The 16,930-nt window shown below is 50.5% G+C and overlaps 5 protein-coding genes across 5 annotated transcripts; 3 read left to right on the forward strand and 2 right to left on the reverse strand.

Annotated features, from left to right (window-relative positions):
* Positions 1 to 547: 547 nt before the first annotated feature.
* aspC (septin CDC12) lies at positions 548 to 2,603 on the reverse strand. Its single transcript, XM_073724978.1, has 7 exons — positions 2,364 to 2,603; positions 2,279 to 2,292; positions 2,172 to 2,214; positions 1,951 to 2,113; positions 1,581 to 1,891; positions 1,007 to 1,515; positions 548 to 951 (listed from the first exon to the last, which is right to left on the reverse strand). Exons 1-7 carry the CDS (start codon positions 2,406 to 2,408, stop codon positions 882 to 884), a joined length of 1,155 nt encoding a protein of 384 aa, XP_073582121.1. The 5' UTR covers positions 2,409 to 2,603; the 3' UTR covers positions 548 to 881.
* A 227-nt stretch (positions 2,604 to 2,830) lies between these two features.
* On the forward strand, positions 2,831 to 6,002 carry BDW74DRAFT_156308 (snoRNA-binding rRNA-processing protein PWP2). Its single transcript, XM_073724979.1, has 5 exons — positions 2,831 to 2,869; positions 2,942 to 3,054; positions 3,119 to 3,614; positions 3,666 to 3,913; positions 3,965 to 6,002. Exons 1-5 carry the CDS (start codon positions 2,852 to 2,854, stop codon positions 5,793 to 5,795), a joined length of 2,706 nt encoding a protein of 901 aa, XP_073582122.1. The 5' UTR covers positions 2,831 to 2,851; the 3' UTR covers positions 5,796 to 6,002.
* Positions 6,003 to 6,016: 14 nt separating this feature from the next.
* Positions 6,017 to 8,554, forward strand: BDW74DRAFT_156309 (cytochrome P450). The gene is made up of 4 exons (XM_073724980.1): positions 6,017 to 6,713; positions 6,772 to 6,897; positions 6,947 to 7,100; positions 7,164 to 8,554. Exons 1-4 carry the CDS (start codon positions 6,525 to 6,527, stop codon positions 8,207 to 8,209), a joined length of 1,515 nt encoding a protein of 504 aa, XP_073582123.1. The 5' UTR covers positions 6,017 to 6,524; the 3' UTR covers positions 8,210 to 8,554.
* A 41-nt stretch (positions 8,555 to 8,595) lies between these two features.
* Positions 8,596 to 9,759, reverse strand: BDW74DRAFT_179814 (uncharacterized protein; the record flags this gene model as incomplete). The annotated part of the gene is made up of 4 exons (XM_073729557.1): positions 8,596 to 8,643; positions 8,714 to 9,234; positions 9,293 to 9,370; positions 9,432 to 9,759. The coding sequence occupies 4 exons, from the start codon at positions 9,757 to 9,759 to the stop codon at positions 8,596 to 8,598; spliced, it is 975 nt and encodes a 324-aa protein (XP_073582124.1).
* Positions 9,760 to 14,874: 5,115 nt separating this feature from the next.
* Positions 14,875 to 16,832, forward strand: BDW74DRAFT_156312 (WD repeat RBAP46/RBAP48/MSI1 family protein). The gene is made up of 6 exons (XM_073724981.1): positions 14,875 to 14,999; positions 15,058 to 15,120; positions 15,179 to 15,284; positions 15,338 to 15,799; positions 15,848 to 16,333; positions 16,396 to 16,832. The coding sequence occupies exons 1-6, from the start codon at positions 14,981 to 14,983 to the stop codon at positions 16,568 to 16,570; spliced, it is 1,311 nt and encodes a 436-aa protein (XP_073582125.1). The 5' UTR covers positions 14,875 to 14,980; the 3' UTR covers positions 16,571 to 16,832.
* Positions 16,833 to 16,930: the final 98 nt, after the last annotated feature.

Genomic DNA, 16,930 nt, shown 5'->3' on the forward strand with positions numbered 1-16,930 from the left:
GTGGAGGTTATAAACTGGTTGATCGAAAGGCCACAGCTGCTCGTGTTGTCAGTTGGTTGGAGCCCGTGGCAGCAGGCGGGAAACGAAGCGCGGTCATCGTTCGGGGAGGGTGGAGACCAAAACAGGGCACTAATCCGAATGGGGCCTTTGCTCTCCTGGTGATGCATATCAGAGCGCCCTATATCTATAGCTATTTGACCATACATTCACTTAATTACTCTATTTTCGATTGAGGAAAATGAAAAATTGATGTAATCTAATATCCAATAACTACATTGTGCTGGCCCGAGTATACAAGTCCATACCTAGGTCTTCAGGTCAATAGTGTTGTGCAAGGTTCCGATATATAAACAGATTGTCAGATGAAAGCAAGTCTGTTGTTGGTATATAAGGACAGGCTTCATCGCCAATTGGTTTCTATGGCCCAGCGGTATAATGTGCTGACACTCCGCAGCCAACTACTACATGGCAGCAACCCGTCAGGCTAGCATCAAATGAATACTGCCCGACATCAATGTTTCGTCAGGCCTACAAGTAATCACCGCAATGCACATTAAATATGTATTTATTGAGATGCCGGATACAAGAGGGCTATTATCAAGACGTAGACAAACCATCGCTAGCGACTAGCAAGCAAAATCAGAAAACAGGTCAAGCTGGACCAAGTGAGAAAGCCGATATTGGTGGTAAGCTTGAGTAGAGAACATGATCCGGAAGAATCACGGAGAATGTTAAAAGGTGAATATTGATAAAGGAAAAGAAACCGTCAAGGGGTAGTCGAGAGTAAAACCATATTAGTAGAGATGAATGCACCCTTCTGCTTTTTCTACCGTGCGTAAAAACAGCCAATGTCGCCTGGCTCCAGCGGGATGGAAAGAAGTTTAGCGACGGCCGTGGCTGCGGGTCGATGAGCCCTGGAGTCCTTCGATCTCTCCCTCGAGGGCTTTGATACTGTTGCCAAGTTAGTAGGTCATTCTTTTGTTGAACATATATGGGAAGAACATACGCAGCATGAGTGGCCTCGAGGTCCTTGTTGAGGCGATCTCGCTCCGCAATGAGCTTCTGCTCCCACTGTCGGAACCGTGACTCCTCCAGCTTGACTTGGTCGGTGAAGCGCTTGCGCAGGTTCTCCTCTTCCTCCTTGAACTTGGGGTTGTCGAGCTTTCTGGGCCGAGCCTCGCCAAATTTCCGGGTCTCCATCTGTTGTGCGCGGTATGCTTCGTAGTGTTGCTCCTCGGTTGTGTGGATAAGATCGAGCATGTGGGTACGGATAAGGATCGAACGCAACTTCTTGAAATCGCAGTGCTCCTCATCTTCGACTTCGGCAACACCCCAAGCGTATTGGCGACCCTTGACCACGCGGCCGTCGTTTGTCTTCACATCTTTCTCAGAACCGATAACGGCGAACGGCATGGCGGCCATGAGGCTGCGGGCGTGAGTGGCGGCAGTCTCGTCGTCCTCTTCAATGGGAGGGGTGTAGATCTTGATGCCCTGGGCTTCAATAACGGCTTGAACCTAATGCCACGGGATTAATTAGCGCCTACCACTAAGATAGACCAGAGAGGCATAAGGCGGCGTACCCTTTGCTTGTAACGAGCGAGATCAGCGGGGCTGAGAGTATCGGCCTTGGCGATAACAGGAATAAGGTTGACACGGGAGCTCAGACGCTTCATGACCTCAATATCGAGGGGCTTTAAGGTGTGTCCGGTAGGGCGGATGAAGTACAAACAAGCGTGCACACGCATGTCAATCTTGTCCGTACGGCGGGGTTGCTGCTCCTGCAACATGTACGACTCATGCTGGTCGTCGAGGAACTCGATGATCGGTTGCCAGGAATCGCGGTTGTTGACGTAGTCACCAAATCCGGGGGTATCAATAACGGTCAAGCGGACTATATGGCGTAATCGCTGTTAGCCGATCGCCGCTGAACCGGGACCATCAATTATCAACCTTTGAAGAACTTCTCCTCCAATTCCGCCTTAGTGATCTCAATCTCAACAGTTCGGTCGACCTGCTTCTGGTGTCGGCGCTTGTGGTCGGCGTAGTTCTTGATGGTGGTAGAAAATAAAGTGTTGATGAACGTGGTCTTTCCCAGGCCAGACTCTCCAGCAACCTAAGGCATGGATTATTAGTTGGATGAATCAAGCCGACAGAGGGTCGATTGAACGCACCATAATAGTAAATGCCGCACCCCGCTTAGCGACGATCTTGTGTCTGGTGTCTTCATTAGAACGATCCCACTACTCCCGATCTCCGGATTCTCGCATGTTGTACATACCGCTGGTTTGGGAGCTGTTTGAGAGGGGAACAATGGTCAGCATGACATTCCTTTCACACATGATAAGTCTGGTGGTTGGACTCACGTTGGCAATGCCAATGGGCGAGGCAGTCTCGTTGATGGGGGCCATGATGATTAGGGGTGACCGGCAAAGGCAGCTGGGTCAATCGGATCGGGAACGGTGCAACAACCCGAGGGTTCTCGAAGGGTAAACGAAGGTATAGAAAGAAGAGAAGCAAAAAAGACCCTTCAGAAGCTGAGAGAGTTGAAGGTTGGTGCGCGGTCGTAAGAGAAGGGTAGGAGGCAAGAGGACAGCAGCCAGAGCCTGAATCTTGGAGTGCCTGGTTGAGTCTAGTCTGGCTCCTGCTGCCCCTGAATCCACTGTTCGGAGCCCCCCAAAGTCACGTTTTTCGGGATCATCATTACTGAGGCCGCTAAGCTAGCACCTTTTAGGCTAAGCTTCCGGGGCCGGAAAAAGCAGCTGATCCGAGCTCTTATCGCAAAGCCGACTTTTTTTGAAGATCTGAAGGAGTGCTAAGTAGATGCTGAGGAGCGACTTTCTGGCTATTTACCATGAAGACCGATTTTAAGGTTGGTACAGCCTCCGGACTGAGGGCTTGAATTTCAATTGGTTTTGAGGTCGCAGCAAGCTAATAGAAACAGTTCTCGAACCTCCTCGGTACTGTATATCGCAAAGGAAACCTTCTCTTTACGCCCGATGGAAATAGCTTGATCTCGCCGGTGGGCAACAGGGTCACGATATTCGACCTGGTGAAGTAAGCTTGCCATTCCCGGCCATCTCAATGTCAATGCGCAGTTTCTAACGCAGACTGCCCTCAGTAACACCTCCTATACTCTTCCCTTTGCACATCGAACGAATATCCATCAGCTAGACCTCACTCCCCGAGGCAATATCCTCCTTACCGTGGATGAACATGGCCGCGCTATCTTGACAAACTTCCACCGCCGGATTCAAATTTACAACTTCTCGTTCAAGGGCCCCGTTTCCGCCCTCAAGTTCTCACCGTCTGGTCGTCACTTCGCCGTTGGAGTGGGGCGGCGGCTGCAGATATGGCATACTCCGCAAACCCCTACTGTCGGTGGCGATGGGGAAATTGAATTTGCTCCCTTTGTCTTGCATCGCGATCTTGCCGGGCATTTTGACGAAGTTCAGCACATTGAGTGGTCAAGCGATTCCCGCTTCCTTTTGACCGCTTCGAAAGACTTAACGGCGCGCGTGTGGAGTTTGGATCCAGAGGACGGTTTCGAGCCCACGACTCTCGCCGGTCATCGACAAGGCGTAAAAGCGGCGTTCTTCTCTGCCGACCAAGAATGTGTAGGTGACCCTGTGAAGGTGGTTGATTTCGTGCCCTAACTCGAACCTTAGATTTACACGGTCAGTCGTGACTGCGCCCTTTTCCGCTGGGAATATGTCTCGAAAAAAGACCCAGACACAATGGAGGATGTAGCGGAACCACGATGGAGGATTGTCAAAAAAGAGTTCTTCCAGCAGCCTCATGCCACAGTCAAATGCGCCGCCTTCCATGCGCCGTCAAACCTGCTCGTCGTTGGATTTTCGAACGGACTTTTTGGTCTTTACGAGCTACCAGAGTTCAACACAATCCATATTCTTAGGTAAATGATGCTGTTATCAGGTATATGGAGTATTGCTGACTGAGTTTGCAGTGTCTCACAAAGTAATATTGACGTTGTGTCCATCAACAAATCCGGCGAGTGGCTGGCGTTCGGATCCTCAAAGTTCGGGCAATTATTGGTCTGGGAGTGGCAATCCGAGTCATACATTTTGAAACAACAAGGCCACCTAGATTCGATGAATGCTCTTGTTTACTCGCCCGATGGCCAAAGGATTGTCACCGCTGCCGATGATGGCAAGATCAAAGTCTGGGACGTCAAGTCCGGATTTTGCTTGGTTACATTTACAGAACACACTAGTGGTGTGACAGCCTGCGAATTCTCGAAGAAAGGAAATGTTCTATTTACCTCCTCGCTGGATGGGTCCATAAGGGCCTGGGATCTCATTCGGTATCGAAATTTCCGCACGTTCACCGCGCCGTCTCGTCTTTCCTTCTCCTCCCTCGCTGTTGACCCTAGCGGTGAAGTTGTTTGCGCTGGGTCTCCGGACTCGTTCGATATCCACGTATGGTCTGTGCAGACCGGCCAACTTCTCGATCAATTGTCCGGCCATGAAGGGCCTGTTTCGGCCTTGGCATTCGCTGCGGATGGCAATCATCTGGTCAGTGGAAGTTGGGATCGTACCGTTCGTCTTTGGAGCATTTTCGGGCGGACCCAAACTAGCGAGCCTTTGCAACTCACCGCTGACGTCCTGAGCGTGGCGTTTCGACCAGACGGAAAACAGGTTGCAGCGTCTTCATTAGATGGGCAGTTGACGTTCTGGTCGGTGGCTGACGCCGTTCAACAAACCGGTATTGATGGGCGTCGTGACATCTCAGGTGGGCGCAAAGTCACAGATCGTACGACGGCAGCCAATGCCGCTGGCACGAAATCCTTCCACTGCATTACATACAGCGCTGATGGCAGCTGTATTCTTGCAGCTGGTAACAGCAAATATATCTGCTTGTATGACGTACTCACAGGCTCTATGGTCAAGAAATACACTGTCTCCGTGAACACTTCGCTAGATGGTACCCAGGAGTTTTTAAACAGCAAAGACATGACAGAGGCCGGCGCCCGAGGCCTCATTGATGAAACTGGAGAAGCATCAGACCATGAGGAACGAATTGACCGGTCTCTACCGGGTGCGAAGCGTGGCGATGCAGGTTCTCGAACCACTCGGCCCGAAGTACGTGTTAGCTGCGTTGATTTCTCTTCGACTGGCCGCTCGTTCTGCGCAGCATCCACCGAAGGCCTTCTCATATACAGCCTGGACACCGAGTTTGTCTTCGATCCCTTTGACCTTGACATCTCTATCACGCCTGACACCATTCTTGCCACCGTCGAGGGTGCGAAAAAGGCCGCCGCCTCCGGCGATACGAACAACGAAGACACCTTCTTGAAGGCACTGGTCATGGCGTTCCGTCTAAACGAGGCCAAGCTCATACGTGCCGTTCATGAAGATATCCCTCACTCGGACATAACCCTTGTTGTTCGCTCCGTGCCGACTGTATACCTTCCCCGTTTACTACGATACGTCGCTCACGCTTGCGAAGAGACACCGCATCTCGAATTCAACCTCCTCTGGATTGAAGCTTTATTTAGCAGCCATGGCCGTTACTTCAAAGACAACGCAGGTACATTGGGACCGGAGCTTCGTGCTGTCCAGCGTGCTCTTGATGATATCAACGAAAACATCAAGCGTCTCTCTCAGAAAAATATGCACAACCTCAATTACCTTCTTGCCAAGCCTGTCCTGACTGGACAGAAGGCGCCCGCCTTTCCCAAAGCCATCGACACTGTCGATATGGCCGCGACCAATGGCGACGCTGCTATGAGTGATGCCGGCGCCGATGCCGAGGGCGAATGGCTTGGCCTAGATTGATTGTATGTCAGCTTCTCTGTAAACCTTTTCCATTTTCCCTATTACCTCTCTTCGTCATCTTGCTTCATCTTTCGCATTTGCGTTTGGCGTTTGATTTCGTGATGCTATATACCTTGGAATAAACCGGGACAGCCAAAAAGTTCTCCTGTCTTCTGTGTACATAGACCATGTAATAACAACACACCCTAGTTGGGTTTCTTGAGATGCCTCCGGTTTATTAGCATCTGGTCATCCGTATTTTCTATACGGAGCCCAATTACAAACTGGAGGGCTAGTAGTAAGTCCAAACAAACTCTCGTTCCCCGGCTGACTTCAACCATAGTCATCACCAACTCCCAGACACCTGCTTGGCATGACTTCTCCCCGACGCTTTCCATGGCTCCCCTCCCTCGAAGCTCTCCTGCCATTCATCATGACAAAGCAGGCCTTGGTTTTACTTGCCAAATGGGTGGCGAAAATAACCACGCTAGTACTAATTGGTGCATGGCTAAACAGGTCTATACCCATATTCACCTCATTCACTCTCAACTTCACTCCTTGTCTGTTACTCCTGAACATCTCATTCTGACTATATAATTGGCTTCGCCGTTCTCACTCCTATGTCTTCTTTTCTTCTCTTACCAACTCTCTCCTTCGGGTGTTGTTCCAGATCAATTCCATCCAGTTGACCCCTTTGACGAATATCACAATTATCAACCTGAGACTGTGCACTCCATATAGGGGTTGTTCATGATGTCTCTTATTGTTATTTATGCTCTACTTTCTGTCTTGGTAGCTTGGATCTTGTGCAGGTCTCACAATGACTCCCAGGCTATCAATGTACCCACTGTGACCCTAGGTCGCTTTGTCCCTGATTTTGTTAACCGTCTACTATTCCTCGTCAAGGCTCGGGACCTTATTCATGATGGCTACAAGAAGGTAAGTCTAGAACTCTTTCTACCACATTCTTGCCAGTATACTGACTTAATGCGATTAGTACAAGAATGTCCCTTTCCGTGTCCGCAAAGTTGATGCCGATCTCATCGTCCTTCCAGCCAAGTATTTGGATGAGATTCGTCCTCTTCCTCATACGAAGCTCAGTCTTTTGGATGCGCAATTCGGGGTATGTATCCCCTCCCATGTTATGCGGTCTCAAACTAACAGCTCTGTAGAGCGTTTGCGGCGACTACACCAATATTCTGAACGATAGCTACTTGCCCGCGCATACTGCTTCGAAAAAGCTTACTCCGGCTATTGGTCGTATCATCCCCAACATGCTCGATGAGCTTAAGCACGCCTTCGAAATCGAGGTGCCTGAGTGCAATGGTACGTTCTGACCCAAGCTATCTCGTTTGACTAGGAAAAGGCTAACATGATATCACATTGCAGACAAATGGGTCTTCGTCAACCTTTACTACATGATTCTCAACCTGATCAACCGTTCCACCTCCCGTATCATCGTCGGCGACGTCCTGTGCCGCAGCGAAGATTGGCTCAAAACCGTCATTGATTACACAGAGAAACTGGGGATGATTCTATTCTTTCTTCGTCCTCTGCCTCCTTTCCTTCGGCCTCTGGTTGCATCTCTCCTTCCCCCAGTCCGATACCTGAGAAAGACCCTAGAGCACGTCAAGAACGACATCTTTATCCCTATGATTCTTGAGCGCCACGAAAAAGAGGCCCGCGATCCTGACTATGAGAAGCCTGACGACTTCATGCAGTGGATGATGGACATGGCAGACAATGACTATGACAAGGAACCTGCCAACATCGCACAGGGAGTTATGATCATCATGGCCCTGGCTGTCATCCATACCTCCACCATTACCATCACGCAGAGTCTCTACGACCTCATCATCCGTCCTGAATACGTTGAACCCCTCCGTAACGAGATCATCGAAACCCTTACGAACGGATGGTCGAATGCTACCAAGGCTGACTTTGCTAAGCAGGTCCACCTCGATAGTTTCATCCGCGAGTCTCAGCGCCTCAATCCCACCAGCGAAGTCAACGTTCAGCGAATCGCCAAGGAAACCATTGTTTTCAAGGACGGCCTGGTTATCCCCGAGGGTACTTACATCTGTTTCGCGGCTGGACCCCTCTCCCGTGACCCGGAGCTTGTCGAAGAACCCGAGACCTTTGACGGCTTCCGCTGGTGCAAGGACAAACAAGACAACAAGAACGGCCACAAATACAGCCTCGTCACGCTTAGTAAGTTGAACCTCCACTTCGGATACGGACGCCAGGCTTGCCCTGGTCGATTCTTCGCGGACAATGCCTTGAAAGCCATTCTCAGCCGTCTCCTTGTTGAATATGACATCAAGTTTCCTGAGGGCAAGGAGGGGAAAAGGCCCTGGAACATTCGCAATGGAGAGCAGATCTTTCCCAATATGTTTACCAAAGTGCTCATCAGGAAGCGGACGGTTGATCTTTGAACGATTTACGAGCTTATTGGCTTACGATTCCACGAGCATGACTTGACGACTGCTAACGGTCGAAGATACCCCATACTCTTACCCCATCTCTGGATAAATGGAAGGCATTTTTCTTTACTTAGTTCTTATGTATGCATTGGGATAGTTTATTCTGGGAGAATCCCTGTTCAAGTGGGAAGTCCAAATGGCGTTATGATTAAATGGAGGCAAAAAATGGTTGGGATATGGCAATCTGTTCAATGAGCGAGCTGGACTGAGCTGATGTGGACATGCATGACTTTCTACATAAGATATCTAGTTAGGGCAATGGTAACAGGGACATTTTAAGTTGATCTTTCAACAGTTGCATCCTTTCTTTCGTAAATATAGATCCCTTTCTCTCCCACTTAGAGAATAGCAACCGCATTCGGCGGGCTAGCCACACCCCCAGGAACCTGCGTGACATTATCTCATTAGCGACCTAACACCGTCTCGAGCAAAATATGTAAGTAGAAAAGAACAAACCTTCAACGGCACACTACTCAAAAAGAAACTCCACCTCCCCTTCTCCCTACAATAAGCCGCCAACTCCTCCAAATCAAAGTACTCCCCAATCGGCATCCCCCATCCACTAAGACACCACTGGTGCAGCGTAACCTCGTGCCCAACCCCCTCATCCGGCCTAAACAGCGGCGCCGGCTCAAAACTCGGACTATCGCTCGCAATCGCCGCAAACTGGTTCTCCCACAGCCAGCGCAGGGTTTTCTCGCCGTTCTCGACGCCCGCAAAGTCCGGAGTTGGTCGTGCGGCGAGGGCCGCTTCTTCCTCGTAGCTTAGCTTGTTGTATGCTTCTGTGAAGCCGGTGCGGATGAAGAGGATGTCGCCGGGGCGTGGGGTGAGACCGGTTTCGGCGATTATTTGCTGGATCGATGGGAGTGGAATTGTGGATGTCTCGAAGGGGGTGAGGGGGATGGAGTGTTTTGAGGCCCAGGATGCGTAGTCGATTAGGATGCCGCGGCCGACGATGCCGCCACTGTTGGACCATGCTGATGAATGGGATGTTAGTCTTTTAGATAGGTATTTTGAATAGGAGATGAGACGAACCGTCGATCCCGATGACCCTCGACTCCTTCAGCTCATCTAAGGAATGTCCGTTGAAGTAACACCCATGCGTCTGGTTACCTGTATACCATCCATCAGCAAAATCGCCAGATAAACATTGGTCTCAAAGTAGATGGTTCACCATAATGCCTAAACCCATCCCATTGCGTACTTGTCTGTGTATTGAACGTCAGAGTATCATCGTTGATAATTCGCGGCGCCTTGTTAAATAGCTCTTGGACAAATGGCTTGCGGTTAAAGCTCGGATGCGAAAGTCGATTCAGCGGGAGGTCGAGCGAGATGCGGACACCGTCGCGAATTCCCTCGGAGGCTGCCCTCTTGACTACTTCCGGAGTGAGCAGGTTGAGCATTCCAAGCTCGTTATTGGGTCCGAAGAGTCCCCATGCGTTGCCCGGGGGCCCGTTGGGGTCGAGAGTGAGGCTGTCAAAGGTGGGGATGGATGGGGACATTCTGGATGGGAACTAGAAAGCTTGGGATGAGCTTGTTTCGGGGGAGGATAAACTAGGATGAGTAGACCTAGTGTAGGGGATATTTAACTACACGAGTGTCGGCAATCACTATACCGACGGATATTTTTCCAATGTCAAAGCGGAGATCTACTACTGTATGAACCGGACTGGAGAGCTCGGAGATGGACCGCGATGGAGTTGGAATGCGGGGAAAAGGTGGGGAGGGCCCATGTTCACTGTTCAGTGCTCACTATTACCTGGGTGTATCATACACAAGCTCCGGAGTGCAACCCCTCTATACTGGATACATACACTAGTTACTCCTTCTCTTCGCATATATTCATTGGGACGACATCTCACTGGCCAGCAGTGGCAGCAGCTCCTCGTCCGCGATTGCCACCCCGTCCTCGATGTCCATTTCCTCGATCCCCACCACGGCCTCCTCGGCCTCGGCCTCGTCCGCGTGACTCCAGGCCAGCAGGCGGTGGCACTTGCGAATAATTCTTTGGCCGGAAGTTCGGGTTGTTTTGAACAACACCGGCACTAGGGTCACTGTTATCGACCGAGGTATAGCCACCTCGTCCACGCGCCATTGCCCCGCGTCCTCGACCTCTACCGCCACGAGCGTTACCGTTCGCGTCTGGGTGCGGCCGGAAAGGTAGATTAGTGGTGGCGCCGCTAGTACCACCACGACCTCCGCCTCGTACGCCTGACAATATCCCTCGGAAAGAGCCTCGGAGGGGTGGCGGAGTGGGAGCTTCTCTCAGCTGCCCTTGACCACCGGGACCTAGAGGCGCGCCGTAGCCAGCTACTGTCAGGGGAGAGGGCTGGTTTTGTTGCTTTTGATTGATTGCGGCCCTAGTACTGGCAGAGAGCTGTCGCTGGGAGACGTTGAGCACAGACGACGCCAGTACTGTTTGTCCGCGGAAGGGAGAACATCGATCTCCCAGGGTTGTACCGCTCATGAAAGCAACGTCGAAGACAACGTCAAGTAGGATAGCTCTTGAAGTTCGAGTAAGCCCGACCACCGTTCCCCGGGTGGCAATGGGCACTTTTCCAGAGTCCTGGGCATATACAACACGATCTCCAAGGGCGAAAGTCTGGTTCCCAAGTCGGTGCTCAACGTCAGCTGGTCGAAGGAGTGCGCTTCGAGGGATATCGCGCATTTTCTTTGCTTCCATAGGTGGTTGGCTTCGCAAGAGCTGGTCGGCGTCTTGTTCGATGAGCTTGACCACATCTGAATCAAGCTGCTCCGCCTCCAAAGGAACTCTCTCGAAGTTTTTCGATTCGATCTCCTTTAGCCATGCTTTGATCTCATTTATCTTGTCAAGAGCAATGTCTGCAGGATAGAAATCAGTGGGCTGGTACCTATCATTGCGAGGATTCTGCTTCAGGGCCAGGAAGAAGTCAGGGAATTTCTGCATGTACTGTCCAAGCAATTGAATTGCCTTCACACTGAACTCCCAGCCTGACTCTGACCGACGGGAATAACCAAGAACCTTTTGCTTCCTAGCCTCGAACTTGAGGTTGAGACCGAGGTTGACGCGCTGGCCATCGACATCCACGGTGAACGAGGATGTAATTTTAGCCAGAACCAAGGGATTCAAATTCAACATTCGAGCCACTGCGAAGGCTGGCGTGTAAGGAGAAAGAGCCTCTGCGTTCCTGACGCGCTCTGTTCCAAACTCGGGTTCCCGACCTTTGACCGCTGCAATAAGCCCATTCACTTTATCATCATCATGGCCAGTGATATGAACCGGTCTACCGTAGTTATAATCGCCGAGGAAGAAAGCGCGTGAGCCTTCGGGAAATTCTTCTTCGATGGGAAGGGCTTCTCGCTCGATGAATCGTTCGTCAGGATTGACTACTTCGTCGACAACAAGCTGCAACGCATAGTCCGTTTCTTGCCCGGGAATGTCTGCAAACTCCTTGATAGTAGCACCCGCGTCAGTCTTGATTAGGCCCTTCAAAAGCTGAACATGCACCATTGCCTCGACTGGACCAATGATGGTACCGAATCTTCTACTGTAAATGCCTTCGATCTTATCGGCCTTCTTTTTCCACTGCTCAATTTGAACATCGGAATGCGGTGTGGCAAGAGGGAGTTCCTCTCCGGCAGGAAGGGTGTAATCAAACAGTTCATCGGACACGCGGGTAACGAGTGCTTCTTGCAGGAATGGATAGCCCACGAAGACACGCTGACCCAGTTTCTTTTTAGCCAGCTCAGAGCTCGACCGACTCCCCGGATCAAGCACTGTAACCACCATACTTTCATTGCGGCTCTCTTGCTGGAAGACACAAACACCATGGAATCCTAATTGGCCAACATGAGGCAAGGTTTTCAAGCTAGGAAAACCGGCAAGAGCTGATGCTCCGAGGTGCACTCCGTCCATAAGCCCAACGTAAGGCTCCAGGCCGTCCATCGTTGGCAGGTCGAAGACGTTTTGGATGCAGCGGCAGTTAGGGATATCGGGGAAAACTCCAACGAAGGAGGACGGATAGGTATAATCCATGTTCGAAGAGTACGTGAACTTGAGGCTGACTCCAAAGCCATTTCGGGCCTTCTCGTCTGGTGTCAGAAGGTGCTCTCTCGTCGCGAGGGCATCTAAGAGACGACGTTCGTCGATGAACGGAATCTTGACGACAGCTTCCCACTCCATCTTCTTCCCGTTCATATCCAGTTCAAAATCACGAGGGTAGAAGTCGATGATAGGGGAATCCGGTGAAGACATCAAATCGTGGTAAGCCTTGGGGACAATTTTCTTGCTCCGATCAGGAAGCACACCCATGAGCTGGTCGTAGGGCCTAAATGGTCTCCCGAGTCGGAAGCTCATATCCGCTTTCAAGCCCTTTTTCACATCTAAGTCACGTCAGCAACAATTCGCAACACCTTAAAGCAAGTAAAAGGGCATACCAGAGATCATTGGGGCGTAGTGAGAGTTAAAGAACCATGGCCAGGAGGCGATGCCTCGGTAATAATAGAACAAGACCCATTGAAGACCTTGGACGTAGTTTTCCGTCAATTTGCGCATCTCCTCGTGATTATCCAGACCCCAACCAAACTTATCCATGTAGTATTTGTCTTTCCAGTCTTGGAACTTCTCTTCATATTTCTTTTGGGCGGCCGCTTGGGCTTCCTCAGCCGAAAGCTCTTGGACCTTGGCGTTCTCATATTTGCGAATGATTCGGCGAACCGCCATAGAGGCTTCCTCATCCTCCTCCTCTTCACTGTCATCGTTCTCGCTGGGCGGGAATTGTACCCGAATGAATCGATCTCCATCATCATTCGAAATAGTACTCCAAGGCAAGCGTAGATCACCCGCGAGCTGCTCCACAAACTTTCTGTCTTTTGCTGGGAGCGTAGGTGGGAAGTCAAGAGGTTTTGAGTCTGCCGCCTTTCCAGGTCGGTTCAAAACGTATTTTTTGACAGTCTTCAGAATGTTTTTCTGGTCAGGCGTGACCGTGAAAGCCTTTGGCCTAGCATCCACATCCACATCCGCGCCGTTCTGATCACCGCTCTGTTTTGCACGCATCCATGCCGCATCTGAGTTTTCGGCCTCAAAAAACCGGTATTCCACGTGGCTTAGACCATCAAGAAGCATCCCGAGACGTTCTAGGTTAATGGTGCCTTGCTCGTTAATGTAGCCGCCCACCTTGGGCAAAACCTCCTTATAGATTTTGAACATCAATGATAGGGCGCCTTCATTGATATGCAGGTTGGGTAGGTTGGGTAAGAAATCATTCCCAACAAAGAAAGCCATTAAAATAAAATCGTCAATCACCCGCTCAAACTCGTAAGGGAAATCTATAATCCCCTCCCCTTCCAACTCCTGGAACTCCAACTCCAAATACTCTCTGACCATGCATAAATGTAACAGGTAGAAGTTCTGATGCTCTAGTTCCTTGGACTTTTTCTGCACCTGGCGACCAAAAGTCACCTCCTCGCGGAGAAGGCAGAAATGAGGGTCGTGGCTGAGTAGACCCAGCATGATCAAATCCGCATCGAGACCATACAAACAATGGCGAACGTTCGGATCGTACTCGGGCTGCGCTTTCGCGTGCCGGATGTATTCCATGATCTTGTGTTCACCTTCACCCGGTACTTCGTGGCCGGAAAGTACAATATCCACCCCCTGCCAGTCTTTATCCTCGGATATCTTCTTGCTGATGAAATATTTCAGTTGTTCCGTGAGCTTCGCCATGAACTCCGTGCCTGGGGTAATGCAGTTGCTATCAAATGCATCTTCCTTTGGCATTTCAATTCCTTGCGCAATTGCTTTCTCTTTCGCCTGTTCAGCGTCCAGTGCGGTTCGGAATCGTCGCGCGCGCTGTTGATTCATCTTCGCACGTGGGGCGACGCCGTCCACTGCCATGAAAAAGAGCTTCTTGGGCTTGATCTTGCCGTACAAATGCTCGATATAATTAAAGATGGCTATGAACATCTTATCCTCGGTCATTCGGAAAGTCGGCGAATCACTGTCCTTGTGTGTGCAGTTGTGGATAATGCCGTTCATGTCAAGATATAGGTTGTCGAACTCCGGTATCCGGTTCTCCGCAATCAGCATGGAGATTGCGGGATACCGTTCGCTCAGCCAGCGGAAGAACTTGGGAACACCCATGGTGACTCAGATATTGTAGAATCTGGAAAGATAGCGCAGCAACAGAAAGAAGAGGCGAAAGATTTGCGGTAGATCGTGACCGTCGTAGTCGTCGTCAGAAACCCAATACGAAAACCAAGCTTAGCTTCAAGCGCAAACTATTCGATGAGATAATGGACCAAAGAAGATGATCAAAATACTCAAAGAACGTGGGCTAAGAATACAAGTAAGGAACGATGAGCCTGAGCCACAGAAATAAATTAGAACGTTAAAAGAAAAGGGAAGACGGGCGTTGCTCGTGGTGGTTGCTGTTGGGAAGATGAATCACTCGAGGTGGCCAACCACAGTGACACCGCCCGCCTCGGGCTCGAGTGGAGAGCCTCAGGGCGTGGCAGGTATTATTATTTGGGAGTAGTCTGCCAAGCCTATGACTTCCTATTTAGGACTAGCTCGAAGCTGCCCATTTACGCGCTGCCGGGGAGCTTCTGTTCGAAACGCGACACGACAGTCTTGTCCGCAACGGCAAAGCTCTCTCTCGTCTCTCAATCAGCGAGCCACCATTCATTCACCTCCTCTTCTCTCCCAACACAACTGGTGGATTTTATATACTTCGGATCAGCGCAATGGAGGCTTATGAAGATGGTGCGATTTTTCTCTCTAATCTGCTTTGCGCGCAGCAATTTACTGACTTTGCGCCTAGGTTTCATCGAGGAGCAGGAGGAGCAAGAGGAGGAGCGCACCGAGGAGAAGATCATCAATGAAGGTATTCAACTTGACAATCTCTTGACATTTTGGTAGCTGTACTAACGTATCACGTTCAGAATACAAGACATGGAAAAAGAACGCTCCCTTCCTTTATGATATGATCCTCAGCACGGCACTAGAATGGCCGACTCTTACAACACAATGGCTGCCCGACAAGCAGGAGTACGTGAAACGAGCCGAATTGGGGTGATCGACATGCTAACTCTTTCGTGCAGCGCCTCGGACAAGCCGTACTCTACCCATCGTCTGCTTCTCGGTACACACACGTCCAGCGATGCACAAAATTATCTTCAGATTGCCCAGGTCCAACTTCCCAATCCCAACGCGCCCAATCCTGATGATTACGATGAAGAGCGTGGGGAAATCGGCGGGTATGGTGGCAGCTCCAAGAAAGCTCCGATGGAAATTAGCTTTAAGATTGTGCAGAAGATCGATCACAAGGGTGAAGTAAACAAGGCTCGGTACCAGCCACAGAACCCCAATATAATCGCTACGATGTGTACGGACGGGAGAGTCATGATTTGGGACCGCTCAAAACACCAGAGTGTCCCGACGGGGACTGTGAATCCTCAGATGGAACTGCTCGGACATAAGCAAGAAGGATTTGGGCTGAGCTGGAGCCCTCATGTTGCGGGCCATTTGGCAACCGGAAGTGAGGACAAGACCGTCCGACTCTGGTAAGGACGAGTAACGCTTGTTGTAATCAAGGCACTAACAACGCTTAGGGATTTGACCACTTACACAAAGAGCAACAAAGCTCTCCAACCGGTCCGGACCTATACACACCATTCATCTATCGTCAATGATGTTCAACATCATCCCCTTCATTCCTCTCTTATCGGAACCGTCTCAGATGATATCACTCTCCAAATTCTCGATACTCGTGTTGCTGACACCACCCGTGCCGCCGCAATTGCCAGGGACCAACACCGGGATGCCATCAATGCTATCGCTTTTAACCCTGCCGCCGAAACTGTGCTAGCTACAGGGTCTGCAGATAAGACCATCGGTCTTTGGGATCTGCGTAATTTGAAGGCCAAACTGCACACCCTCGAAAACCACACCGACTCTGTCACCTCAATTTCCTGGCATCCATTCGAAGAAGCTGTTCTGGCTAGTGCAAGCTACGATCGCAAGATCATGTTCTGGGACTTGAGCCGGGCAGGTGAAGAACAAACTCCTGAGGACGCCCAGGATGGACCTCCGGAGCTGTACGTGCAATTTTCTTTTGTTTGAACTCGGTGTCCGTTTACTAACGTCATCTCAAATGTAGACTTTTCATGCACGGTGGCCATACCAATCGTATCTCGGACTTCAGTTGGAACCTCAACGATCCCTGGGTGCTCTGCTCTGCCGCAGAGGACAACCTGTTGCAGGTGTGGAAGGTTGCAGATGCAATCGTTGGTAAGGATATGGAGGACGTCCCGACTGAGGAGCTGGAGCCTTGATCTGGAGTTTTATGGAGGATTTCTTATATGGAGCCATGTTGTGGAGAAGCGGAGTATCTCTTGCCATTGTACTGAAGTCTTCTTCTACTGTATCTTGATCGCTGCTTTACAGCGCAAACAATTGATGAACAAACACTCTGGATGAGTCTCTAGGTACTTGAACATAGTATGTGCATCATCATATATTTCAACCGCAAGGAGCGGGTTTGACCTTAAGCCCTCGGAGTAGTTTCGCGAAACCCACGAAGTCCAATGATAGCCAGCTGTTGCTGATCACCGTTATCCCAGTTTGTCCAGCTTCTTCAGCCGCAGTCTGCATGCAAACAGCATGGTTCTGCGCGGCCTGAGTGGTTGGCTCCG

This window comes from Aspergillus multicolor (assembly GCF_047715735.1).
Source record: "Aspergillus multicolor strain CBS 133.54 unplaced genomic scaffold BDW74scaffold_19, whole genome shotgun sequence".
NCBI lineage: Eukaryota > Fungi > Ascomycota > Eurotiomycetes > Eurotiales > Aspergillaceae > Aspergillus > Aspergillus multicolor.

Bases quoted from the DNA above. Each gene is read 5' to 3' on its own strand.
- aspC (XM_073724978.1), bottom strand. From the start codon at position 2,408: ATGGCCCCCATCAACGAGACTGCCTCGCCCATTGGCATTGCCAAC. The intron at 2,114-2,171 runs GTGCGTTCAATC...TCCATGCCTTAG, and splicing joins GTGCGGCATTTACTATTATG to GTTGCTGGAGAGTCTGGCCT. The intron at 1,516-1,580 runs GTACGCCGCCTT...CCGTGGCATTAG, and splicing joins TCGCTCGTTACAAGCAAAGG to GTTCAAGCCGTTATTGAAGC.
- BDW74DRAFT_156308 (XM_073724979.1), top strand. The intron at 3,055-3,118 runs GTAAGCTTGCCA...GACTGCCCTCAG, and splicing joins ACGATATTCGACCTGGTGAA to TAACACCTCCTATACTCTTC. The intron at 3,615-3,665 runs GTAGGTGACCCT...CTCGAACCTTAG, and splicing joins TCTCTGCCGACCAAGAATGT to ATTTACACGGTCAGTCGTGA.
- BDW74DRAFT_156309 (XM_073724980.1), top strand. From the start codon at position 6,525: ATGATGTCTCTTATTGTTATTTATGCTCTACTTTCTGTCTTGGTAGCT. The intron at 6,714-6,771 runs GTAAGTCTAGAA...TAATGCGATTAG, and splicing joins TTCATGATGGCTACAAGAAG to TACAAGAATGTCCCTTTCCG. The intron at 6,898-6,946 runs GTATGTATCCCC...ACAGCTCTGTAG, and splicing joins TTTTGGATGCGCAATTCGGG to AGCGTTTGCGGCGACTACAC.
- BDW74DRAFT_156312 (XM_073724981.1), top strand. The intron at 15,121-15,178 runs GTATTCAACTTG...TATCACGTTCAG, and splicing joins GGAGAAGATCATCAATGAAG to AATACAAGACATGGAAAAAG. The intron at 16,334-16,395 runs GTACGTGCAATT...TCTCAAATGTAG, and splicing joins CAGGATGGACCTCCGGAGCT to ACTTTTCATGCACGGTGGCC.